This window comes from Acinonyx jubatus, chromosome C1 (assembly GCF_027475565.1).
Source record: "Acinonyx jubatus isolate Ajub_Pintada_27869175 chromosome C1, VMU_Ajub_asm_v1.0, whole genome shotgun sequence".
Classification (NCBI taxonomy): domain Eukaryota; kingdom Metazoa; phylum Chordata; class Mammalia; order Carnivora; family Felidae; genus Acinonyx; species Acinonyx jubatus.
The window spans coordinates 67,635,614-67,655,771 of record NC_069381.1 but is presented as its reverse complement, the minus strand read 5'-3'; the positions used below and the strand labels follow the sequence as shown (position 1 = coordinate 67,655,771).

The 20,158-nt window shown below is 35.2% G+C and overlaps 1 protein-coding gene across 18 annotated transcripts in view; it reads right to left on the bottom strand.

Annotated features, from left to right (window-relative positions):
* Positions 1-20,158, bottom strand: part of ADGRL2 (adhesion G protein-coupled receptor L2) — a 619,307-nt gene that overhangs the window by 145,374 nt on the left and 453,775 nt on the right. For all 18 annotated transcript variants that reach the window (XM_053214320.1, XM_053214321.1, XM_053214304.1 and 15 more), the window contains one exon: positions 5,141-5,313. In XM_053214320.1, coding sequence (XP_053070295.1) covers positions 5,141-5,213 — 73 coding nt within the window. In that variant the 5' untranslated portion in view covers positions 5,214-5,313. The remainder of the gene's footprint in view (positions 1-5,140; positions 5,314-20,158) is intronic.

Genomic DNA, 20,158 nt, shown 5'->3' with positions numbered 1-20,158 from the left:
GTCAGATTACCTTACACTCATATAATACAATAAAGTATCTTAAGAGCAATATAGTTAGGTACTTTTTCAAGGAGTAAAATCACATTGACCTGCACTAAACATATAAATAAAAAATCATTATTAAAAAACAATGCATTGTTTTAAACCACTGTTAATTTACATAACTTGTGAATTTAAAAACTAAGGTTACATTTGAAATGCAGCCAACACAGATATGCTGTACAATTCCTATTAATTTAATGGGAGTTCTCACTCCCATTAAGTTTAATAGGAGTCATACGGCCAAATCTCCACATACCTGGCTGAAAATTTACCTCCTAGCTTTCAACTAATCAAAAATATCCTGAAGTGAACAAAAGTAGTCAATTTTGCTAGACTGGGAAATCCAAAGTCCCTACAGTAAGTTAATTCAGCATTTTCATAGCAACGGCCATGTAGTTATTCCCAACAAGAAAAAGAACAAGGTTATCACCATGAGAAGAGATAAATTGAAGCAAGGGTTTAGGAGCTCTGAAAATGTAACATTTACTCTTAACAGAAAATATGTTCTGTTTTTTACAATCTGGAGCCAATTTTTCCATTTTTTTTCCTTCTCAATATACTGTCGAGAGAGAGAGAGAGAGAGAGAAAGAGAGAGAGAAAGAAAATCCCTTTTTAGAGCCTAAAATTATGCCCAAGGAGCTTGATCACACGGATAAAAAGCCACATGAGAAGATTAAATAGTAACTCCCAGTAATCAACTGGTTACTACTTCTGAATCACAGTGAATTCATAATTTCTTTTCAAAAACTTTTTAAAAAGTGACTTCATATCCACACCCATGCACCCCTACACCTCACCTCAATCACCCACACAAAGACAATATGACAATGGTTAAGAGTGATACTAAGCAACATCAGCATCGACCCTGAAAGTTGTCAGAAATGCAATGTTTGGGCCCCACTTCAGACCTTCTAGGTGATTCTGATGTTCCTAAGAACGACTATTATACTTTATTCCACACCATACTGTTCTCCATTGATTTTTTTTCTCCACCACCACGCTCACCACTGTCTTGACATAGCTTATTCAATTCATACTGAGTCAGCTCAAGCATCCTCACTTACAGCTAGAAGCCCTTCCTGGTATATATCCACACATCCACCTACCCTTCATCCCAATGCTTCTGTGAATATCATCATCATGGCACTTACCACTCTGTTATTACAACAGTTTATTATCCTCTCTCTATTAAGACTATGACTCTCTGTAAAGATTTCCGTTATTTACGTAATGGATATAAAATGAGTACCTATTATAAACCAGGCATTGTTCTAGGCACTTGGGCACACTGATGAAATAAACAAACAAAAATGATTATTGCCTTTGTGATGCTGACACAGTGTGTGTATGAATATAAATTTTACACATTTTTCATATATGTGTATGTAAATAAAAGAATGAATGAATAAAGGCCTGAATTATTTTCATCTTTCTTAAGTTTAACCTTGGGATAAAAGCAATTATTCCTTCCAAATTATGGAACAGTCCGAAGGAAATACATACATGCCCAAAATAGTTTTTATTTCATATTTAACCCCTGGATCTACTTTTTTCTGCCACTCAACTAAGCAAAAAGACCCTACAGCCAAACATCATTTTTAGTAAGGTATCACTAATACAAAAGTCATTGTAAAATATGCTTAGAGAATTAAAAGTACAATTAAAATTGGTAAGACGCTATTTCTACAGCAGTATTCTTAAATTTTCTCGATACATGTCAATGAATAGGTGAAGTTATATCTTGCATATCTAGCATTCTCCCAGGCATAATTTTCTTGAAATATGGATAAACAACAATGAAATTTAAACTAATTAACTAAAATTTTGACTAATGAAATCTAATTAAATACTGCATAAAGAATTCACCCTGAAATCCATTTTACCGACTTTGCTGAAGAACTGCCATTATTTGTAACTTGTCACTTGAGCAAGCCTTCACATGTCTGACTTAGGCTTGCCAGGGCTCCATTATATAGCATAATTTAATTCTCTAGGACACAAAAATTCAATTTACTTTCCTACTTACTGATACATGATTCCACAGTGGTTACTCTGCTTATAAAAATTGGCCAAAAGAATCAAAGCACATCAGTTTCTCAACAAAACTGGTTTTTGAAGGGTTTGAGATTAGTTCTCTAAGAATAAAATCAATTCTAAGAAAAACCTACAGAATATTTTCAAAGTCTGATCTTTTATAATCATTTTTTATTTGGAAATTCTAAACAATTTTCAAAAATACACAGGGGAGAGGAGTCTCTAAGAATAAATAAAGCGTTATTCTTATTTCGCAAAAACAAGTAAATTTAATGGGTGAGCCTTGATTCTTAAACACTAGTTGACAGAAGACAGAGATAAAGGGAGATAAGCTAATTCTAGCAATTAAACCTTTATATAATTAGGCTTTACCGTGGTAAAACTTAAAAAACAAAAGTGTTTAGTGGTTTGCTTGCTCTTTAATATGTACACAAAACATGACATATTTATAATGTTCGTCTGAATATAAAACAAATGAGTCCTTGCAAATGTGGAAATTTACCTCTCATACATATAGATGTAAAATAAATCCAAAATTGTTTGGCCTTTAAAATAATATACTAAGGTGAAACACTATTGTAAAGAGGAGGAAAAATAGAAGCCCTGAAAAGGCAGGCCTATATAATACACAGGCTTGTTTTGTTTTAATCTTATTTAGGTACTATTGCCTAAAATCCAGGTCTGGTTTATATTGAAAAGCCAGAAGACAAGCAAAAGCAGGCTAAATACTGGAATGGCAATCATGGGTCCTCCGGCAAGCGTTTTCCTGCCTACTGCAGACCTCCACTGGACAGCTGCACTCAGGTTACTTCCCCTCCTAGGCCCCCGTAGGTACTTGAGGCTTCCAGCCCTGCACAATACCATGAGCTCCTCAAGAGCCTGAACTGTGCCTCCTGCACTGCAGAATCTTAAGCACCTGGCTCAATTTAGTCACTCAATGAATGAGAAAGAAAGGAAGAAACCATCTAGGAAACTCTATCTGAGTTTTATCTGTACAATCCGGAAACTAATACAAAAAGCGTTCATCTCTGTAAGATTTGAAAAGGGCTCTGAAGAAACTTAATGGCTGAATGGTTAAATTTATAACTCCTTTCCTGTGTTCTCATACCTAACTTTGATTGGGTTTCTCTATAGGTGTTCACAGAACATTATCTGCTTTCTGGCAATAAAGGACTATCATGTCATGTAAAACTTTTCTAAGACAAAACCATGTGATGCTGGATCAGTACTCTAACAGTGTGCATTAACTGCGTGTACTGTCACAGCTAGCAGTGTGGGCTCCTCCTAAGTTCTTTTTACCCGTAGGAGGGAACTGCTTCAAAAGCAACACCCCCTGGCCTGATGCGCCAAAAATGAAATTTCTCTTAACAGCAGATATGAATCTTGACCTGATAGGTGACACTAGAAATAAAACTGCAGTATCTCATGAAAAAGTCTCTCTTTGCTAGCCCCCCTGCTGAGTTAAGCTACTGTGCCAGCAAAGTGGTCTCTATCTTGATTGGAAAAATTTTCATTATGTGGACTAATGAGCCATTGGTCCACACCTGGAATCTTTTTTAAATGTATAAAAACATTCAAACATAACAGCAGGAATTCAGTTAGTGCACCCCCCCACCCCGAAAAAAAAAACGATGTAAAATTATGGACTATATACACAAGATTTTCATAACAATCCAAGCCAGAGATTCACATTATTAAACTCAGTTTCTGCTTGTTGCTTGTCATTACGGTACTATTCACTCAGACATACTACGTTTTACTGTTAGATTTGATTTATCCTTCAAAAAAAAAAAAAGATTTGATGTATCTTTCAATTCTGATGCACAGAGCAGTATCTCCTAAAAACAGAATCTTAACCCTGTTGTAATTTCTGAGTGTGACTTAAATCCAAGTGAACATTATCTACTTTCTGAATATAGAATTTATTTTAAAATATTTCTAAATTTGTTATTTATTTGAATTGTATTATTTATTAAGTTATGTCAACAGACTGAAAGTAGGGGACTGGGAGGGGAGGGCAAGAAGAAAATGATGAGACATAATTCAAATAAAGTAATTTGAACAAGTAATTCAAATAAAATTCTTTCAGCAAAATTAAATGTTAACACTTTGAAGCTCATCACAAAGATGTTGGAAAAATAAGCTTCTACTAGTTGACACCATGCCTCTTTTTCTCCACCCATCGTTTTGTTGGTAGGTGTGAAGTGAATTCCTTAAAAGTGCATATAAACCAATTTTAAAATTCGAAAATATTTTCTTCAATGATATTTAATTGGGACAAATAAAACCTATGCATGTCTCAGGGATTTTGTACTCTTCACAGATTTTACAAGATTAATCTATTTTCACGCTGAATACATAACTACCACTACTAAATAGCTATAAAGTTAACATATCTTAGCTCTATATTAACTTCTGACCTGCGCTGTAAAAAGCACCTAAAAGGGTGTTATTTTCACATGAAAATAGTATGTAAGACTAAAGAAATAATGGATACCAGGAAATCCATATAGTAATTAATAAATGATGGTTCTGATTAATTAAGCCTCAAAAATATATTTACTTCTTTAAAAATCAGGTCCATCTTCAAAAAGATATAAATAAAATTCAAAATGAAGCACTACAAAAAATGCATATTCCAGAAGATATGAAAAAAAAATTAAGACTTTTAGACCTAAACTATAACTCTACTCAAGAAGCAAACAAAACATGAAATGAAAAAGTTGACACAAAATACTTTCAATTTTACTGGCATAAATTTAGTCAGTGTAAAGTATACACCAAAGCAAAGCTTTCATTTTCTCAGGATTATTTACAATAATATTATACAAATGTAAGTGAAATATAAATTCAGACTACTAGCACTAGTTCTTCTGTACTATAACTGTGTGTAATGAAAATAATTCAACTAACAAAAAAAAGGAATTTGACTTTCGGGAAATCTTTTTAACAGCTACTTTTTAAAATAATAAAACTCATTCTAGCCACTTCTATGTAGAGAAGATTGCATAGTTTAAATTAAGTTCGCCCAGATTTAAAAAATAAAATTTAAATTGCATCTTACCTTCTGTATTCGGTAAGAAGCTGATTATAATGACAAACCACAGACTTCGCATTCTGCAACCAGAAGACACCATTATTGATCCTTTTAAATATTTTCTTTGTATTCCTTAATGAATCTAGTTATAAATGCCCAGCTTCATCGAACCCAGCAGTCTGCATCATTGATCGTCATATCTGAAAAACAAACAAATCCATCATTTACTCTTATGGTCCTGCTACGTCACAAAAAACAAATGCAAAAATAATAACAGCCAGCAACTCTCTGTCTCTCCCTCCTGTCTCCTCCTAATTATAAAAAGATAAATGGTATATATTTTGATTCTATATCCAATATGGGAGCTGCTCCGACATACTGGATATCTGAGCTTTACATAAAGAAAATGATCAAAGCTCAAAAAATCATTTATACATAACCATGACCTATGAATTCATAGAATAGTTATGTAAATCCCTAATGACCGTTTTTCTCCGAAAAGCTTAGGAAGTCCTTCTAGAAAAATACACCTGTCTCCTTTGCCACATATCAGTCTTTATATCAAATTACTAGCTTTAGCATATAAGCCTCTAATAAAATGTTATCAATACATAAATGTTTTTGTGTTTACTGATGATAACAGCAATATTATCTACTATTTTATCCTGTTATATTACGGGTCAGATTAAAGATATAATTAAGCAGTTTATTTTTCTGTACAAGGATGTACAATTTTTAACACATGGGTGTACATTAATTTATATAATAATGGCATTCCAGAACCACATTCTTAAACACCACGTATCAAATTGCTATAGCTATTCACACGGGGACTAGTTTAATAAACTGTCTCTTAACTATTTCATTTTAATGTTTTAGATTTTCATATATATTTTTTATAGCACAATATATCTTAGTAAGATTAAACCTATATCCTTGACTAGGTTGGTCCATCCACTGGACCCAAATAAAAACCTCAAGACCATAATGATTTGATCTCCAAGGCTGTCGCACATTTTTTTTTAAATGGGAGAGAGGTAAATAATATAAAACCTGGAACCAAGTCTAATTCTGACTGGCCTTTAGAATCCAGTTCTTCAACTGGAAAGAATACAAAAACTTAAGGTGCATGACTTAATCAGTATTTCTCAGTTCCTAGGATCACATGAGACCAGGTTATTTGCTAATAGGTTCTACTGAAGTATTTCGCTTCTTTCTAGGGTAGCAAGAGGAATCAAGAGTAAATACTAGCCTGACAATACACATAGAATGCAGACAGTTCTCAAATACATCCAGTCTCCTGGTCTTGCCTTGAGGGTGGAAAAATTACAAAATGTATTCTTTTAAAGAGATATCTTAACAGTTTCTTCATATTAACTTCCTGTAACTTTCTTCTAAGTAATACTCATACAAATTTTCTCAATCTACCCTTAATCTGCTGCAGATAAAGAGTTTTTAAAAGTGGAGTAGCGTAGTAAGGGGAATATCCCTTATTCTGAAGTTGTATCTATAAAAAAATAAGTCTTACATAATTTAGATGCTGACACTAAAGCATAAAGAAAATTTAGAAAATTTTCCTAGATAACAATGGAGTTCTCTTTCACATTATTTAAGCTACTCTGCATTTGCTACACATTTTACATATCATATGTGGTTCTATTAGCAGTTTACTATATTTGACTATCAGTTCACTATATTCTATTATCAGTTCACTATGATATAACTTCAATGCAAAAGCAGTCATATTCTAAACAGTTGGGAATACTTATCACACTACAAAGTCACTACCTTGCATTTACCAATAACCACAACAAAAAGAATGTAAAAAATTAATCTGAAGCTCTTATCTAGTATTTAAATATAAAGATCCATAAAATCATAGATGAAATTAGCAAGGTATTTCCATAATAAGCATTTTGTTTTATCATGCCTAAGATTTCAGAGATAAAACTGCTTCCCTATACATCCCTCCATGACCCAGAAGAGCCCAATTTTTTATCTCTCTATGAAACTACTGAAGACATTTAGGTAACATGACAAAGGGGGTCAGAAATGGTATTATCCAGTTCTGAGAACACTTCAGATGATTGTCTGTCCAAAGAAATAAGACAAAAAACAAAGGAAAGAGCAAACTTCCTCTCCTGAATGCCAAAAATATAAAAAGAAGAATGACATATCAAAAATTAATCTGCTGGGGAAACATGGCACACAACTGTGTAGAAGTGGCTATCTCTCTATTCTTTTTTCACACAGAACTCCCAAAGACTATTCAAAAGACAAAACCAAAAGTAAACGTGTGGTTTACAACTGCTGTGGCAAAGTACCTGCCTTAAAACTGCAAGCTATTTTATACAAAGCATAAAGAGAAGTCAGAAAATTTCATGGCCCGTCACACTGAAAAGGCGAATCAAGGAACAATTTCTTATATCCTCCATATTGTTCAATGATCTGATCAAGCAATTAGAATGATTTTAATGTGTGGATGAGACACATTAATTAGTACAAGTAAAATGAAGTCAGCCTCTGGAATGCTCCTGATTTGAGCAAAAAGAACTCTAGCTGTCCAAGTTCTGCTTGTAATGAGCATTTTCATTTCAATGACATGCATACAGGCTGCTTGCCCACAAGCACAACTCTTGAACACATTTCCACTTTCTTAAAGCGATCCAAGATTAGTCTGTCTTCGGTCATCTGCTATTTGAAAGAGCCCTTGTTTGTGGGAAGAAAGGGAAGGAAGAAATCAGAGACTGATGACTGCCTTGTAGGAAACAGCTGCCAAGATAGGAAAACCTCTGTTAGTAAGGGGAAAACGAAGAGGAAACCGCACAACCAAGACCTCTTTTGTGGTCTTTGGCCAGGACAGATATTTCATGAACAGATTTTAACGATACTAAAATTTAAGTGTATTCTTAAGGTTTGAACGTGAAACACAATTTTAAGGTTTGAGAATGTGAAACACAATTCTAAAATTACACTGTAGTCAATTATGAGGCTTAGTATAAATGACTATTTCTAACAAACAGAAACCGGTTCTGGAATGCAATAAAATCATAGCTTCCTTTATGCAAATAAAGCTTATGTCCATCTGTCTGTGCAATAAGCAAAAACAGAATAAATTCTTTTTCATTCTATAAGCCATATCCAATCACTTTCCATCAAATAAAATCATTTACAAAAATTCAAGCTTTAAACGCAATTTTGAAAACTAAATCAAAAGATTTTACTGCTGTGATCCAAATTAAAAAACCTTCCATTAAAAAAAAGTTAATGAAATTTGAGATACTTAACAAGCCACAATCAGTTAAGGGTAGAATGAATAAATAATCAAACATGGTGAAACTAATCTTAGGAAAAGCATTGCTCCTCATCAAAGTGGAGGCACAGGACATTCACAGGCATACATGTAGCTAACAGACCCCTCCCTTCAAACTTCCTTTAACTACCTGCAAAATGAAGCTCAGTAAAACCTTCTTCTAATGCAAAACAAAAACAAGGAACAAAATCAGAAGAAAGCTATTAAATTTCCTTTCAGAGAACAGAAAGATTAAGTAATTCTCCATATTAATAACCAGTTTTTCTTGGGATGCCTGGGTGGCTCCCTCAGTTAAGCGTCTGACATCGGCCCAGGTCACGATCTCACGGTTTGTGAGTTCGAGCCCTGCGTCGGGCTCTGTGCTGACAGCTCAGATCCCGGAGCCTGCTTCGATTCTGTGTCTCCCTCTCTCTCTCTGCCCCTTCCCGGCTCACACTGTGTGTGTGTGTCTCTCTCTTTCTCTCTCTTAAAAATAATAAACATTAAAAAAATAATAACTAGTTTGTCCTTAGATTTTAGAAAACATTTTTCCAAGAACTGTGGTGAGGAATTGTGACTATAAAGGCAGCTCAAACTCCTCGTAAAGCTAAGTAATGGTTCATTTCTTAATAAAACCCGAAACAAGGTAAACTATGATTTTTTATGACCAAGATTTTTAAATATCCAACCCACTTCTAATGTACAATCTTGTTCTTACCCTTCAAATAAGAAGATTCAAACAATTTCATCCTAGTCCTATTGCTACCAAACCTAAGATTTTTTTTTTTTTTTTAGATCTACATGTCCTCCTACTCTGTCATGTAAAAAGTCAATTAAAGCATCACTGCTACTAACCCTTCCAAAGCCATACAAATGACTTCCAGGAATATGCCTCAGCATTGTTTATATTCCAATACTCCTCAATGTTTTATACACTACTTACTTATACACTACTTAAGTAAGTAAGGTGCGGTCTTTAAAACAGTAACCTGCTGGGGCGCCTGGGTGGCTCAGCTGGTTAAGCGTCCGACTTCGGCTCAGGTCATGATCTCGTGGTCTGTGAGTTTGAGCCCCGAATCAGGCTCTGTGCTGATGGCTCAGAGCCTGGAGCCTGTTTCAGATTCTGTGTCTCCCTCTCTCTCTGCCCCTCCCCCGTTCATGCTCTGTCTCTCTCTGTCTCAAAAATAAATAAACGTTAAAAAAAATTTTTTTAAACAGTAACCTGCTTATATTTATTAGCTGCATGAAACATCCCAGGCTTTAAACTGTCAACAAAATTAGGAAAATACTACTAATCAGTTTTAATATTCAGGTATTTATGTTATAGTACCAGGAAGTAACATTTAACCTCATATGTGATGATGCCTGTCTGGCAAAAATAGCAACAGTTTGTTTATAACTATCAGTGAAATAAGACGATTAATAAGAGAAAAAGATAATTTCAAATTTTCAAAAACTGGTTAACTAATAAGGTTGATATTGTATTAAGAGTAAAGGCAACATAAAGATTCGTATCTTAAGCTTTGTCTTTGATTTCCATTCACGGACACTGAGGTATGGAGACCACTGGATGCTACACCCCAAACAACTAAAAGCACCATCTAAGCATGAGACCTACCAAAGTCACCCATCCTCGTTATTATGCACTAATGCTGTATACAATGAAACCTTAATGCTTCATTCCACGCACTAAATGTATGTCGGTGCTAAATGAAAGCCAAAGGAAGCTATACAAAATCAGTCTTTCTAATTTTATTTGTGCTATAAAATTATAATAATTATGGAACAGAATTTACGAGCAAAAGAGAGCTGTTCTTCTATATTTAGCCAAAACAAACAAAACAACAACAAAAAAGGATAATACTAACCCCACTGTGCCCCCGTGCAAAGGCTTAGAAGATGAAAAATAAAACACAGTTTCATTTCAATTTAAACCTCATTCAGGGTGTTCACTTTCTAGAAATATCTTATGCGCAATCCTGACAGGCCAGAATTCCCCCTTCTTGTTAACATCGGACAAAATATCGACACTCTTGGGAGTTTTCTTTCAGTAAGTTGTCTAAGTAAACCCTCGCTATTGCTAATCGGTGAGCTTATTTTAGCTCTAGGCATTCAACGTTCTTTTGCGTTGAAGTTTATTTTCCTGCCCTTCACAGAGATTGTTTGGGGCTGGGAATGCTGACAGAGATCCTAAAACCACGCGGCCAATCACTGGTCACCACCCTCTTTCTCCATTTCATTTCTGTGGACACTGAAATCAAGCCCGGGGTACTTTAATTAAACTATTTCTGCCAAAGTCCCCTTAACATGCATCTCTGATCTTACCCTTTACTGAAACTTCTGCACTGTGAAGAAATAAATTCTTCTAAGAGAGGTCTTAGAGTAGAAAGGAGAATAGTTCGGGAATGCTCCTAGTAAATTACATCAGCAATCCACTAGAACATCGACCAGCCATGCTGAGCATGCAAAAGAGGCCTGTAACTGTGGATGCTGGAGACACAGCGCGGGGCAGTCCGCCATTCTCTTCATTAAAATCCTTCCAGTTGAAATAATAAAAACAAATTGCTGTCATTCTCAAACCAATGTAGGGGCCATTTTATGACTGAACATAAACTTGCAAATTGAGTCTCAAAAGAAAAAAAAAACATGAAGTACATGCCCCGTTCAAAGTATTACCATACAGATCATAAAAAGTTGATGGCTTCCCCAACTTTTCTACCAAAAAAACCCCTCATAAATATATTTTTTTTAACATTTTGTATATATTGTTAAGTTATAATCCACCTACAATACGAGAAGTTAGCTTTTTCCCCATTTGGGGGAAAGGGAAAGCTATTTTTTTTCAAGTTTATTTATTTTTGAGAGAGACAGAGAGAGCATGGAGCTGGGGAGGGGGCACAGACAGGGAGAGAATGACAATTCCAAGCAGGCCCTACGCTGACAGGCTGACAGGGCCAGAGGAGGGGCTCTATCTCACCAACAGTGAAATCATGACTTGAGCCAAAATTAAGAGTCTGACGCTCAACCAACTGAGCCACCCAGGCGCTCTGGGAAAGCTATTTTTAAATGGCAGCCGTCTCCAACTTTAAGACATTTCCTTATAACTTTTAACTTCTAGTAGTCTAGAATTCTGATGCAAGTTTTTTAGTGAAATACAAATTATGGGTCTTGCAACTGGAAATTATTTCTTGACTGCATACTATGTATGAAAGAAACACTCTATTAGACAGGTGTCACTAATCTTTTATTAGGTCACTATTATAAAGATCAGTAATCTGATCTTCATAGTTGAAGTTATTCAGCTAGCAAGTGGCAGAGCTTGAATTTTTTTTTAATTCCTTTTTCTTTTTTGATGTTATTTTTCCATTTTGAGAGAGAGAGAAAGTGCACACATGAGCAGGGGAGGGGCAGATAGAGGGGGCAAGAGAATCCCAAGCAGGCTTTACACTATCAGTGCAGAGCCCGATGTGGGGCTCAAACTCACAAACCATGGGATCATGACCTGAGCCAAAACCAAGAGTCTATGCTTAAGAGACTGAGCCACCCAGGTACCCTGCAGAGCTTGAATTCTAATCAAGGCTAATTACAAAGCCAATCTTTCTGCTAATCACTAAACGATTCACTCAACAAATATTTACTAAGCATCCATTATGTGCTGAGTACTAAGGATCAAAGGAGATAAAACTCCTCACCCCTGGGAGATTACATTCTATTTCAAAAATAACCCTTTCTAATAAAAAGCTATACTTGCCTGGCACATAATTAGGCATAAACACTTTACCTATATGACTTCAAGAAATCTTCACAACAACTTGAGGAAATATATATTATTATCTCCATTTTGCCTTGAAATGAGAATACTTAACCTGTTTTTAAAAACAGTAAGTCAATACCAGTGTTGGGATATAAACCCATATTTATAAAACCACTGTTGGCAATAAACCAATTATTGCCACTAATTAAGAAGTTCAGAAAACTTACTTCATGTTTTATTACCTTTCCCTTTAAAAAAAATGGAAGTATAACAAAAGCATGACTGTGAAAATGACAAAATACCAAGAGAATAATGAGTTGATTTTCAAAATGTTTACATTAGTAAAACTAACATCCCTTAGGTAATGATAGCTAAAATTTAACTTAATTTTTAGTATTTCCAGTCAAGCTATCTTAATTTCATTCATTTACGGTGCTATTTAAAATAAAAAATTGGAGGGGCGCCTGGGTGGCGCAGTCGGTTAAGTGTCCGACTTCAGCCAGGTCACAATCTCGCGGTCCGTGGGTTCGAGCCCCGCGTCGGGCTTTGGGCTGATGGCTCAGAGCCTGGAGCCTGTTTCCGATTCTGTGTCTCCCTCTCTCTGCCCCTCCCCCGTTCATGCTCTGTCTCTCTCTGTCCCAAAAATAATAAATAAAAAACGTTGAAAAAAATTTTTTAAATAAAATATTGGGGCGCCTGGGTGGCTCAGTCAGTTAAGCCTCCGACTTCAGCTCAGGTCACGATCTCACGGTCCGTGATTTCGAGCCCCACATCGGGCTCTGGGCTGATGGCTCGGAGCCTGGAGCTTGATTTGGATTCTGTGTCTCCCTCTCTCTCTGCCCCTCCCCCATTCGTGCTCTGTCTCTCTCTGTCTCAAAAATAAATAAACGTTAAAAAACAAATAAAAAAATTTAAAATAAAAAATTATTCTAAACTGATAATTCTTATCAGCCAAAATACCAGAGAAGTCACTTGTAAGTTAAAACAATAAATTTAAGTATTTCCTCCAATTATAATTAACAATGAATCTTAATAGTCCTGGAAAGAATGTTTTCACATTAACATCTATAATACTATAGACTAATCATTCATTGTTCAGGCAAATAGAAAAGAAAAAATCCACTGTTGCTCATGAGATTCAATCTTATGTTTGGCTCACTGCACTGGATCCTTTGTTCATAAATCATTGTTACTAGTCATTCCCTGGATCAATATTCAGATTCCCTCTTGGTCTATATATACAACCACTAAATGAAATAATAATGACCCAGGATCTGTCGTATATTAGATCATCAATATCATCAGAGGTTTCTTAGAGATAATTAGGTAATCTGAGTAAAATATGGTCAAGTTATCTTAAAAATAAATATGAAAAATTACTATAAATACACAGTTAAGAAGCGGAAGAAAATTTTGTGAAGTATATAGCACAGAGCATTTTGTAATCAATAAATGATACAACTCATTTACAAGCTATGTCAATATATACAGTATCATCGAAACTTGCAATTTTTACTTCTAAAATAGATAATATTAACACTATAAATGCATGTCTGTCAATTTGTCAATGAATATCTAGTGATTACAGACTAGATATTTTTGATATTGAGTACTGAAAGAAGTGCTACTTATTTGTTAATTATTTTCTCCTTATATATTATTAATTGGTCCTGTGTTAGGTTCAAAAAGAATTATAATATAGATTAAGATATGGTTGCTACCTTCAAAAAGTTAATAATCTTCTTAGGAGAATTAAAAATAGAAGAAAATAGTGCACCTGACTGGCTCAGTTGAAATAGCATGTGACTCTTGATCTCAGGGTCTTGAGTTCGAGCACAACATTGGTTGTAGAGATTACTTAAATAAATATTTTTTTAAAAAATAGAAGAAAATGACTAAGACCCAAAATATGCACTAATAATTGCTACACTCCCCCAAAACTCAATGGTATTAAGTGTATTTCATACCAAAATAATGAGGGAAAAGGTAAATAAAAGCAGTTTCTGGACCTGTGTTTCCCTTCAGATATGTACCTAGATCGACCAGCATCATCTGGATGGAGAGTCCAAAATTGAGATCAGGAGCACATTCTGAAATCCTATCTTCACCTACCACTGCAAGGGTTGGGACAATTCACAAATATGTAGTCCTCAAGTTCAGCAACTTGAGCAGAGGAAGGCACAATGAATCTACTATTTCATCATTTTCCCAATTATTCCAATTATATGTTTACGGTCCTGATTCCATCTTAAGTAATCTTGAAGAAGATTTTTAGGAGCTACTGCAACACGTTTCACTAAGGGCTTGTCCTTTCTACCAAAACAGGTCTCACCAATTATTCTAATAATTCACATTAAAAAAATTACATCTAGGGGCACCTGGGTGGCTCAGTTGGTTAAGCGTCTGACTTTGGCTCAGGTCATGATCTCATGTTTCATGGGTTCGAGCCCCACGTCGGGCTCTGTGGCTGACAGCTCAGAGCCTGGAGCCTGCCTCGGATTCTGTGTTTCCCTCTCTCTCTCTGCCCTTCCCCCACTCTCACTCTGTCTCTCTCTCTCTCTCAAAAATAAACATTAAAAAATTAAAAAAAAACACCTAAAGGAGTTTCTATTTCAGAAAAACATTTTTGAAACCTGTTTATACATTATTACATTGGCAATCATAATAGTAATAACCTGAGACTTATGCAGCTCACATATTTCACACTCTGACTTCATGGGAAAACTACACATGATCTAAAAACAAGATGACATCGGGGATTTCTTCCAAAAAGAGCAAGTTCTTGTGCCTTAGCCAGGGTTGCTTTCCATCAAGCCCTATGTTCTAAACCATATCAATCTATGTCTCTAAGCAAAACGGATGATAACAGCATTTTATTGTGTTATAAAGAAAAGGAATATATCAATTATTTCTGAAGGTAAATTAATGAACAACATTAGAAATAAACTTGTAGTCTAAGTGAAAGAACCGAACCGACTCCTACTTCTGTTCTTAGATTCTGCATGGTTGGTATGGTTGACTCCTCTAAAAAGCATTAGGAGACTTATGTGGGCAAGCAAGAGAAACAATCATGGACAAACTATTAAGAAATAGTAATGGACTGAGTTATTCTGAATGGTTGTTAAATATAAAAAAATTATAGCAAAAGCTTTATTAAGAAATTAAAATATATCAAGTTTTATGTGTTAGTGCTTTTTTGACTACTCAATCATGGAGTGGGGGTCTACAAAAGGTGGTTTTTAGAAAAGGGATTTGAAACTTTAAAGTATAATTTTATAGCCTCTATTAAAATTTCAAACAATATTAAAGTGGTAAGAAAAGAATGATGCTTAGTAAGAAATGTAGGGTATAAAAAGTTGAGAAAAACTGAGTAGAAGCTTGAATTGTTTGCCAAGACTCTGATTTGGTAAAACACTAATGTATTTTTGTAATATTTCAACATTTAAAAACTTTTTCCAATTCAGAGAACTTTGAGGAAAATACATCCGTTGTTGCTGGGCCGTATATACAGAAAAGCAAAAAGCTGTACTTAGTAACTACCACTGATAATAACTAGTGAGTGAGTTCAAATCTTGTAAGCTAAATATTATCAATAATATTCCATTATGTATGGAAAGACTACAAGTAAGGGATTGTGTAGAACGATGTTACAGAGCAGAGATCAGAAAACTTTGTCTATAAATGACCAAACAGAAAATATGTTAGGCTTTAAGGACCCTATAGGCTCTGCCATTGTAGCATCAAACCTGCCACAGACAATGAGTAATGAATGAGCATGGCTGTGCGCCAATAAACTTTACTACAAAAACCAGACAGCCAGCTACAGTTTGCCAACGCCAGCTATGGATGAACTGGCACAGGATGAAGATAACTAAACGCAGTTCAGTCAAGTAATGAACTGACCAATAACTACCAATGTCTGCCAAAATAATCAAACCAATTTTAGTCTGTTATTTTACGAAATTAATTTAAATGTTAATGTAAAGGTAAATTAACCCTGCTGGAATGGGAAAAATAGAACAAAGCAACATTATACTGACCAAAACAAATTAGTGTTTGACTGTGTGCGTATAACAAAGCCATATGTACAGCTTACAGTGTCTGGGGAGAAACTCCAGAAAAGAAAATAAAGGACATTGCCACAGTAACCTGTCTTGCTACTCTGTTTGGCAGGGGAGAATGTAAAACCAATCAAAACAGTAAGTAATGGAAGACTGAAAAGTAATGAGGTTTGGACAAGACCCCTGAGGTATTCTACCATTAGCATGATGGTTTCAAATAGCTGTTGGTGAAAGTGGCTTCAGACTCCTGAAATTTCTGTCACCATTGCTACTCGCCCATATGAAATACTGGATATATCCCAGTTCCACACTGTATTCAACAGGAAACTGCTAAATTCTAATTTGCTGAATTTCTGCTAGAAAGCTAACAATTGTACAAGGCCAAAATCACCCATCTGATTCCAAAAAAGTTATGAAGTCACAATAAATGCACACATTTCTTTTAGAACATAAGTATTTTTACAGCTTTCCAACTGACTATATCTAGGTTCTCCCCAACCAAAGTATCTTGAATGCTACTAATACAGTAAATATATGCATTTTCTGCAATCAGATGTTTCTTAAAATTGAATAGTCATGCTATAACGTACCAGAAGAATAACATTTTTCAGCTACAATTAATAGGTATCACATTAAAATACATGAAGGCTAAACTTTTCTATCAATACTATATATAAGACAAAAGAGTGGAGAAGGTTACAAATTTTTAATAAGAGCATTATATTATGGTAGTAATAATCTAGGTGTTTTACTGGAAGTGAAGTGGATTACTGTAAATGAAAATTTAAAATGTCCTTTCCATTTCACAGATAACACAAAATGACTTTTTTCATGTCTCTAGCGATAAGGATAAATTTGCCACACATTTAAATGGTGCCTTCACCCTTCCCACTCTGGCTCATGAATTAATAATTCAGTGACATTAATACAAGAAGATAAATGATAAAAAGGTTAAGGCGCATGGGCCAACCGTACACACATACTTCTTTTAGCACAGTTAATACTTCTCTGCCAATTATAGCTAAAACTTTTTAACAGTTTTCAATAGCATTCTTACAATCTAAGTAGCAGCTTATGCACACACAATTTCACACAATTCAGGCTTAATAAATCTCCTGCTGGCACCAAACAATCATTCTAGGGGATTAAAGTGCAACATCTGTTAACATTAATAATGTTTTATATAGTCATATGTATTAAAGAAGCCTCTACTCCATTATTAGTCTCCTAAAAAACCTTCCAGGCCAATATACTGATTTAGCATGAATTATACATATATCCTTCAATTGGTGACTTACAACAATAAAGAAATATATTCGTATGAAATGGCAGAAGAAAAAAAACATCGCATTCCTTGGGTAGTAACAAATTTTTTTGAGCCAAAGTTACTAAATGTGTTCAAGTGTGCGTGGTCAGATATATGCATGCAAATGAAATCAGCTCAGTCTCTAATAGTTTTTAAAACCAAAATCCTCGGTAGCATTGCTCACGGTAAATTTCGATGAACCAGTGTTCTGTAAATACAAAGCATACTTCAAATTTAAGGTGGCACACATTCACTCACTGTTGATTTGACTCTTTCTCTGAAATGTCTTAATCTTCTCTCATTGTTATTCCCAGGGCCCTAACCCCTTCTCTCTAAACTTGTGCAAAAATCACAGGTAATCCCTCACCTTCCATCCAGCTTGCTAACTTCCATTGGACTGATTTTCCTAATTTCACTCTCCAACATAAAAATGTGTAAAACTGGAACCAACCCCAGAGATTACTTCATACATGAGACAAAGAAAACACTTAGGAGTATGACTTGACAAAGGCAGTTCGCAGAACTGCTGATTTAAAACTTTTCCGTGAGTACATGTATCATGATCTCGCTATAATTCAATTATCACAACAAAACTAGTATCTCTATTTAAACAATAGGGAAATTACAACTAGAGGCTGAAGAAGGGGTGATAAATGAAAAGTTTAACAAAACTAAAAGTGGCAAAAAGCACAACTAGGAGTAGAATCCAAATAGATCTAATTTCAAAAATAATCAAAACGCTCTGCTTCTGTCCAATTTACTTGCTCAGTAATTCTGGATATGCTTTTCAAACTGACTTTTACCAAGGTACCCATATACAGAGCATTTCCCTCCTTTCCACCTAAGGAGTTTTATACAGATTTGATAAGTTTAAAAGCCACCTAAACCAGAAAGCCAACCTGACCACCTCAAAGTGGAAAATCCTTTCCTTCCACAAATTCCTCTGGCCGTCATCTGCATCATTTGTAGAGTTGATGATCTTGGATCATCTTAGGACTCCTCTTCAATTAAGCTTTTAAACTGTTTTTAAAATCTCTTTTGTCCAAATTTTCAATATGTATCTTTCTTGAATATAAGTCTCCTCAAACCAAACCAATAAACTCCCAATATTTGTACTTTGTGCTAGGCACCTATTGCCAGCAATACAAAAATGCACAAGACAAGGAAATGAGACACAGGCACAAGTAACTGCAAATTACTTTAATGTGATTAAGAAGACTAAGTGCTCTTTGCAAACCATAGCTTCTGCCTATCACTTTAATTGAGTCTGATATGTAGCATAATAGCCTAGTGATTCATATAGTGAATATACAATAAACTAAACAGGTTTCTGGAAATTATGACTTCTTTAAATGTTTACTTATTTATTTATTTTGAGAAAGACAGACACAGAGAGAGAGAGAGAGAGAGAGAAGAGAGTGCAACTGGGAGGAGGGGCAAAGACAGAGAGAGAGGAGAGAGAAAATCCCAAGTTGGGCTCAACATGGGACTTGATCTCAGGAACCATGAGATCATGACCCGAGCCAAAATCAAGAGTCTGAGGCTCACCCAAATGAGCCACCAGGCACCCCTGGAAGTTATTTTTTTTAATGCTTATTTATTTTTGAGAAACAGAACACTAGCAGGGGAGGCAAAGAGAGAAAAAGGAGGACAGAGGATCTGAAGTGGGCTCCGCACTGACAGCGGCGAGCCTGATGCAGGGCTTGAACTCACAAACCATGAGATCATGAGCCAAAGTCTGACACTAAACTAACTGAGCCACCCAGGCGCCCCCAGAAATGATCACTTTTAATGGTTTTCTTTTATAGCAAACATCTAAGCTTGAGAATGACCATCCTTCATTTATTTCCTGTTCTTCCTCTAAAAATTAGTGAGATTCAATTTTTGGACCATAAGAAGCTTACTTACCCTCATGTCTCTTTCCTGGCATACTTATGATGTTCCTTCTGCCTGGAATCCCCTCTGCAACCTGTTTCTTGGCCAACTACTATTCTTCTTCCAATACTCCGTTTACTCCTATCACTGGACATACGAACTCCCTCCTTCCCCACCAATCCTCACCACACACACCAAAAGAGCATTGTCATTTGTGACCACAGTACAATGTGCTATATCACAGAGTATCTCAAGTATCATTTCAAATTATTGTGAGCTAACTGAAAACAGAACCCATGGCTTTCACATCTATAATCTCAGTGCCAGGCAGCCTTACATAATGTTTGGCAAATAGCACATAACGTTTTTGACAGAAAGAAAGGAACACAGGGAAGAAAGGAGAAAGCTATGAATGAATACATTGAACCACTGATGTGAAGTAAAGAACATGAATGGCAGAAAGGATAAAGAAAAGTGAATGGGATTCAGAAACTTAAGTGTGAAAGGAACTTTTTTCTTTTTAAGTAGAAACAAACGTTAAGATCTCCCAGAATAGGGATTTTCAAGGATTTTTTTTTCTACACACAACTTTTTGTTTAATTAAATGTTTAATTAAATATTGAGAATGCCTATTGAAAAGACAAAATAAAAATGAATGTTTTTCAGAAAGTTTAATTTACCATTGTTTGGCATAAAATACCTTCTTATTTTGATCACATACAGAAGCCAAATAAACTGAACCTCCTCATGATAAAAG